This window comes from Sphaeroforma arctica, assembly GCF_001186125.1.
Source record: "Sphaeroforma arctica JP610 unplaced genomic scaffold supercont1.50, whole genome shotgun sequence".
NCBI classification, from domain to species: Eukaryota; class Ichthyosporea; order Ichthyophonida; genus Sphaeroforma; species Sphaeroforma arctica.
Window position 1 is genome coordinate 51,268 of NW_014040508.1, and position 7,978 is coordinate 59,245.

General features: G+C 45.5%; 2 protein-coding genes across 2 annotated transcripts in view; both read left to right on the forward strand.

The window, feature by feature from the left end:
• The window catches only part of SARC_01287 (hypothetical protein), a 13,507-nt gene extending 10,559 nt beyond the window's left edge, over positions 1-2,948 (forward strand). Inside the window, exons 13-15 of the mRNA XM_014304991.1 lie at positions 658-791; positions 1,704-1,832; positions 2,442-2,948. Coding sequence (XP_014160466.1) covers positions 658-791; positions 1,704-1,832; positions 2,442-2,484 — 306 coding nt within the window. The 3' untranslated portion in view covers positions 2,485-2,948. The remainder of the gene's footprint in view (positions 1-657; positions 792-1,703; positions 1,833-2,441) is intronic.
• A 1,878-nt stretch (positions 2,949-4,826) lies between these two features.
• SARC_01288 (hypothetical protein) lies at positions 4,827-7,672 on the forward strand. The gene is made up of 2 exons (XM_014304992.1): positions 4,827-5,054; positions 5,089-7,672. The coding sequence occupies exon 2, from the start codon at positions 5,159-5,161 to the stop codon at positions 7,001-7,003; it is 1,845 nt and encodes a 614-aa protein (XP_014160467.1). The 5' UTR covers positions 4,827-5,054; positions 5,089-5,158; the 3' UTR covers positions 7,004-7,672.
• Positions 7,673-7,978: the final 306 nt, after the last annotated feature.

A 7,978-nucleotide genomic window follows, 5' to 3' on the forward strand; every position in this document is an offset into this window, starting at 1 on the left:
TACGTACGTTACGTACGTACTACTACGTACGTACTATATATATATATATATATATATATATATATATATATATATATATATATATATATATATATATATATATATACTCCACCATGATACCCGGGTACCCGGGGCAACCATATTCCCGTAGGGATATGATCCCCCCTACGGGGTAATCATACGAAACTTTAGTATGGGTTGGAGTGCTTGCTCTCGTAGCCGGTCATCTGTCTCATATCCAACATCTCATCCACTTGACGAAGTTTCCGGCGGCGTCATTGTAGTGATCCACGCTTACCATCAGTATACTTTTGATTCCAATCCTTTTCTTTTCTAGTTGAATAGTTAAAATATCTGAATATCTAGTCTACTGGGTATAATACTATCATATATATATATAGAGATGTGTAGGTGTTTGTGTACGTATTTAGTCTTCAAATGCTAGTCGCAGCTTTATTTTGCTGTATAATTTTTTGGAGATCGAGATATTCCTGACCTTTCTACTATTATACCTATGCGTATATATCCTGATGTCAATAAACTGCTCTGACTATCGTTTTAACTCGTAACAATCACTCCGCGACAGAGTGTTTACCATGTAGTGGTTTACTATACTTATGTCACACTCCATCATACATGCACTCAAATCCATCGCAGGTATTAGCATCGCTGGTGATTCGCTTGGCCCTTGCGGAGACCTTCTGCATTAACTGCGGTATCATTGCTCTTGATGAGCCCACGGCAAATCTGGATAAGCTCAACCTCAAGAACTTTGCCGAGTCACTGAACAAGTAGGTGTACAATATGATATATGTAAGCTCATCGGTGCACGTGTAGATGTAGGTGTTTGGGCTGTGTATGTGTCTCTGTCGATGTCTGTAAGTGTATATATTTGTGTATATGTTTGTGTATGCGTAACTGTAATATTCCAATTCGTAGAACCTACAGCAAAACTGGATAAACTCAGCATAAAGCACTTTTCCGAGCGTTTGAACAAATACGTTCGTATATATGACATCAAATCAGCTAAGCTCGATCTGAAAAACTTTGCCGAGTTACCTAGCAAGTACGAGCATATATATAGCAGGCACATGGCTGTCTGTGTTTGTGGCCATAGCTGTCTCTATGTATGTGCGTGTGTACGGCTGTGTTCATGTCTGTACTGTTCTATGTGTGTGTACTATTGCGCTCGACGAGCATGCAGTAAAACATATATCTCATTCAGTTGAGGACCAACACCAAACAATTACGTCCGTATTTTGGTGTAGACATCAAGTAACCGCGCCAGAACGTACTCTGTATGATAAAATATGACTCCAACGAGCCTTTGCCTATCATTTTTTTTGTCTGGGGGTTTCTGTGTATATTAGTATATGTAAGTGACAGTGCTATGTCAGTATCTGAACCTTTTGCTGACCTCGGGTGGTGCAGGACTGCATCTCTGTTGAATGCACGTAGACGTTGTATGTGCACGCGCAGAATAGACACACAGTGTGCGATGATGCACTTGTGAAGATATGTGAGAAGACAGAAAATGTACTGCAAAAGATATGTGCATACTCCAATATGTATGTTTATGTGTGGGTGGGTGTTTTGGAATTAGCACTTGGGATTATGCATAGCACAGAAGTGAAAGTTCAGCTCATTCGTGAACATGCAAAAGTGTTATTCATATATAAGATTACTCACTCCATGGACTTTAGCATCATCGACACCCGGAGGAGGCAGAAAAACTTCCAGATGATTATCATTACACACGACAAAGACTTCCTGCAAGTGATTGGACAGTACCAAAAGATTGAGAAATATCTGAAGGTTTACCGAGATGAAAGGTATGTATCGATCTGCACACCAACAGATGGTGGACTTAAATATATATATGAAAATAGACTCAAAGCTGCGATTGCAAATGTGGGATTTGTATACGTGTCGTGACCTATCATCTATTTTCTCGTTTTTACGGATTGTTGAATGCGGTCATACGATCGGTAAGTGCATACACACGATACATATATATATAGATACAGATATAGATAGTTAAATGTGTGTGTGCGTGTGCGTGTGTGTGTGTGGTGGTATATATATATATATATATATAGTGTGTGTGTGTGTGTGTGTGTGTGTGTGTGTGTGTGTGTGTGTGTGTGTGTGTGTGTGTGTGTAGTGCATGTGTGTGTGTGTGGTGCTGTGTACATGTGTGTGTGTGTGTATGTGTATGTGTTTGTGTTAGTTCGGGCGTACGTGTGTGTGTTGAAACCTTTGACTTCGAGTAATTTTCCAGTGACTACTCTCGAAGGTCGCTGTGCAAGCATAGTGGTGGTCTTCATTCATGTGTACATACTACTTGTTACTTGTTGTAGCCTAACACAGCTATCAATTTATATCGTCCCCGTTCACACCACCCGCATCTTTTTGTATTTTCTTTTCCATTACACCTGCAGACAAAAAACTAAAGTGGTCGAGGCGGATCTGTGGGAATCTTGAAGTTGGCACTATACTGCCCTACTTGCCTGTCGCAGGATAGACCTTCTGCACCCATCTGTGTGTGCGTGAGTCAATAACGCATCGGCGCGCTTACATATAGATGCACTCATGTGTGTGCCGTGTACGTGTACGTGCTCGAGCAAGTACAAACACAGCGTGTAGCACGGAGCATCCTTACAACTGCCCACTCGTACACGCATCTCCCCAAGTCGGACACTCTGCCGCGAAGAAAGTAGAGACATAACTATGACCTTGCTATCGTCACCATGCATGCAATACTTGAATACCTACACGCACAAGTACATACAGAATAGCCAATACTGAACCAATCTACCTGCATACACGCACGTTCGTGCGTGTATGTGCGTGTGTACGTAGGCAAATACACCTACAAAACGCGTTGTACAAGCTCTGCGGCAGTCGAAGGCCGGATGAGAGTTAATAAAGCTGTATAAAATACAACACACATACGCGCCATGAGAACTTAGTGGATATCTTAGACTACCATGTGCTGGCGCTCCATGTGGCACTTTCACAGAGCCACACTATATCCAACAAACTTAAAACAATATGCGTTGCTGTGGTCACACTGTGTGATGCATGTGAGGATTTGCCCAAGAAGATAGTCTGTTCTGAAGCAGCCGAGTATATCATGATGGTCAGCTGGGAAGGCTTAGAGGCGTTCAGCAAATTGGTGTACAAGCCATCGGTGCAATTGACTGTGCGGTGTTGGTGACAACTTTGACCTACGAGGTGTCTGCAGAAAAGCCCACATATCTACCTGGCATATCTATCTCACATCCCACAGAGAAGTAGGGGGCAACCAACCCGCACGAGTGAGATAATGCATTCATAGTACAGTGTGTCCGTGGTGCATAAAAGCACATGCATATATCTCACGAGACTGGCGCACCCGTCTGTGAGCTTTCGCGGACAGATAAATTTATAATCGTGTCAGGATTCAGAAGCTATTTGATTTTCCGCTCTCGTATGGGATTTACTAGTTACCTTATGTACATGCATGTTTCAGTGGAAGAGATGATCATCAACCGAAGCATCTGTACTGTTAAGTTCTGGCGGCACAGTTTTTGACTCAAATTTTGTTTAAACAAGAGGGCTGCCTCCGTCCACACATCTATGATATCAAAACATATCGGCAACAGAGTCTTTTTCCCATCCTGCGTGCAGCAGTCTTTAACCTGCCTGCTGAGCTTGGGTCAGTTGGAATGATTCTCGTGACATTGCTGGACCGATCGTTGTTAACCACGGCTTGTAGTTTTACATTGTACAATCATTCAATGTGACAATACACAATCGAAGGCTCCCTGAATCATGTGCCATATTCACATTCACTTCAAGTAAACATAGCCCGGTATGAAACATCGAATTGTTTCACGAAGCACCGTGCTCAACGCCCTAGTGACAATGAATAATACAGCTGTCTTTATTGGTAGGATTATAAGATAGCAGTAGGTTTCGGCAAGATGTTTTTGGCAAGGAGTGACCGGAGACGAATTAACAAAATGGAGAGTGCCCGGAAGAAGCGATCACGAGGATTACGTGAATATTAGGCATGAAATATGCACGTTTTAGGTGTACATATTTCGTCATCTATAAAGGGTGCGTATCAGATCTTTATTGGCACACGATATAACGATACCTATTAGTTTCTGAGAATCGAGTTCGTTTATAGCATTCTCTAGAGACCTAAGAGAGATCCTCCAGAGGTCACGGTATGTACATCGCGGCTTTGAATAATCCGTGATGTTTTTTTGTTGTATTAAAATTATTTTTTTTAATTATAGAGACTATTATTGACCTTTTATGGTAACTAAACAAGCTTTGATGTATTAGATACTGTCATATAATTGGTTCCAACTGTTTACGCGGTCAAAATATTCATCTGATATGTCATTGCCTCTCCAAAATCGAACCCTATGGATGTGTGTATTTATGTGTGGTAATTAGTAGCACCTGTATATTACAGTCGAAATGCATATGTTTGTAGAGAAGGCCGCATGCCCTATCTATGGGACTTCTCTATGAAGTATTCTCTGCAGAAGTTGTTGTACGACAGGCTTTTGCAAACAACGCTGTAGTTTGTCACGAGATAACCCCTCTCGAACATATTATAATTGATATAGGTATAGAAATCGGGGATATTTTATATGGACTTCCCCCTTGCTCATACAACTAAGACTGTTTGTGCTCATCCTTAGGGCTGCACTCAACTTTAAATCGCAATCACACACATAAATTGACCTCGAGGATACCCCCGTTCTCTGAATCATTTTTTGAGACTGTCATCACTGGGTGGGTCTTTTAGATTTCAGGGTGTTCAACATTGATATAGCGTCAGCGATAAGTAATCTATAGACCTTTCTTAGAGTCAAATATATCTTTAGCGGCTGGCCGATCGCTCGTATACGAAGTAAATAATCACACACTCCGTACCCACATCTCACAAAGACATATCCCCGACTGCGCCTTGAAATATACCGCAAATATATACGCAACGCATGCACAGACCCATACAACCGCAGGCATATTATACATACTCATAAAACCAGGTATATATGCTATTATACATACTCATACAACCAGGTATATATGCTATTATACATACTCATACAACCACGTACATATACACACATTTCAAAAGTAATTCCACAATATGTCGTCATGGCAACTGACGCTACGGCAAACACTGACGGCAAATTCCAATGCGATCCGCTTCTCTGCGCGGATGGGCTTGCTGACCTTGAGTGGTGCGATGTTTGCGCTCGTCCCGTTATTGGCGCAGCTCGAAGCGGGACCCACCGAATCTGATTTGACGTGGATCTTCATCACTTGTGTAATAGTGGGGTCCAGCGGGGCGATCTGTGGGGTGGGTATGGTCAAAGGCTTCGATAGGGCGATTGGTACAACGTTTGGTGCCGTCCTGGCGATAGCCTGCGATGTGGTAAGCAGCTACTTGGGGAAATTTGCTCCGTACTTTGTGGGCGTGTGTATCTTTGTTTACTGCACGACGGTGTTCTTCATGATGGAGAAGCACAAGGCGGACCTGGGTGTACACACGTACGCGCTGATGCTGAGCTCGTTGACGTTCGGGTTGGTGCTGTTGGACTCGTACAAGATAGAGACGGGGTATGTATGGAGGGCGGGGGTGTGGCGCACAGCGTGTATATTCATAGGCTGTGTACTCTCTCTGTTGTTCATAGCGTTCTTCTTCCCCATACGGACCCTGGCCGTGGTGCATGATACGTACTGTGTGATCCTGCGCCAAGAGGCTGACTTACTGCGGGAAATCATCCACGCGCGCGCCCGGGGTGATGTGAAGCACAGTCTGCGGAGTATCATATACGAAGGCAAGGACGATGATAGCATACACAAGAAGTACATCAATATAACCGGCAAGATAACCGCCATGTCGGCTCTGATTCCCAATGCTCAGTGGGAGCTGGCGTACTTTTCTCTCGACTTTGACAGGCGGCGACTGGGTGACCAGCGGAGCTACCGAGTGCTGAGTGCGCGGTTGCGAAGGCTGGCCACACATGTGATCTGCATGGACGAGCAGTTGCGCATCAAACCTACCCCACTGCCACCCAACGCCCGCACAGCAAGCAAACTCGTGCGAATAGGCAACCACATACACGACCTGCTAACACTGATCGCGCTCAAGCTGGAGCGTGTGGGCCGGGTGAGCGAGGGACCCGCGGCGGTATATTTAGAGTCAAGTGTGTTCCACCTGCAGACAGGCTCTGTGCGTGAGTCGCAGACGGCACAGGCCACTACCACGACTACGTCTGCGCCTGCGTATGTGCAGGGTATGGCGCCCACTCACGCACAACCACCTACCGGCCGCACTCCGCGGGAGAGTGAGAGTGCACGCGCATCGGGTGTGGTCGGTGGAGATAGCGGAACTTCCTCGGATGGGATGTTGTTGGAGGGTGGGGGGGTGTCGCCCAGCGAGTTAGAGGTCGATGCAGACCAGGACGCACCCACCTATACAGGCACGGGCGCGGGCTGGGACAAACACAGTACCGTCAACGTACACGAACAAGAGGCGCTGGAAAGTGCCGGGGAGATGAGTGTGGCGGATAATGACAACTTCGACGCCATCTGGAGTGCCCGAGTGAAGGATGTGGTGGAGCATATGCGGGTCGTAGCGGAGGGGCTGGTGCGCAAGAGTGGCAAGCAGCGGTTTGAGGACAGCTTAGAGCATTCCGAGCGCAAACAAGTGTTGGGTCGCAAGTATTCCGTCCATAATATGGGTGCGTGGTTGGTGGCCGGGCGGAGTGTGGCGGAGGCTTGGAGAGATCAGGCAGGCGATCTGTTCACGGGTTTGGTCGTGAACGCGACGGTGCAGTGTATGATGGTGTTACAGGATGCGGAGCTGCTGGGTGAGTTGCATATAGACGGTGTTGTGAGTGAGAATCTGAATGACCTGCACATGCTGAGTGCCGGCGGAGGCATGCACGGCCAGGAATTGAAAAACATCCCAGAAAAAGGTGAATAAATAGTAGTGAGAGAACATTCTGAAAGGGATGGGTATAAGTGGTGGATGCACCGGTACAGTATAGGATGGTGGCTCAGCATGCGGAGTTGTTAGGTGAGTTGCAAAATCAAGCGGTAGTGGATAAAAATCCTACTCTGAATGATCTGCGCATGCTGAGTGCTGGTATGGGGGACGCGTGCTGGCAGGGGCTTGCGCTGCTAGGAGTTGCAGAACATCCCGGAAACGGATGAAGAACTCAATATTGGGCGAAAACGTATGGAAGTGATGCGTATATGAGCTATATGAATAGAGAAACTTAACGTCCGGACGTCCGGATTTAAACCATGGGTCTCGGAAACGGGCACATCTAAATAATGGGCGAAAAGGTATGGAAGTGGTTCGTATATGACCTGTGTGAATTCATGAACCCAATATCCGGACATACGGATAACAACCATGGAACCCGGGAACGGGTATACAACTAAATAATGGGCGAAAAAGTATGAAAGTGATGCTTGGATGAGCTATATGAAAGGAGAAACTTAACGTCCGGGCATCCGGATAATAACCATGGAATGGATGTAATTTATTTTGATCCTGCAGTCTCTTTTACGGATGTGCCTGGCTGTAAGTACTGATATTCGAGGCGGTGCCACCATACTTTTTACTATAGAAGTGTGTGAAGCAGTCTATATCAATAAGCTGCCGATGTACACACCGTGTGTTTATAACGTGTGTTAAACAGACTACATGAATAAGTTGCAATGCACACTCTCCCTGTGCGTATATCATTTGTGAAACAGAAAACATGAATAGATTGTCGATTTCCCCCCCCGCCCCCCGGGCATGCGCCATCGTCGTCACGCCACCCCAGTTGATTGAGAAAAAGACATCGTCCGTAGGTATAACCGGCAGAAGACTGGGGATTCACGTCGATCAAGACTAAGTTAAGTTGCTTCTAGATATAGCAAAGTCGTGAAATCGCATGTGAAGGAC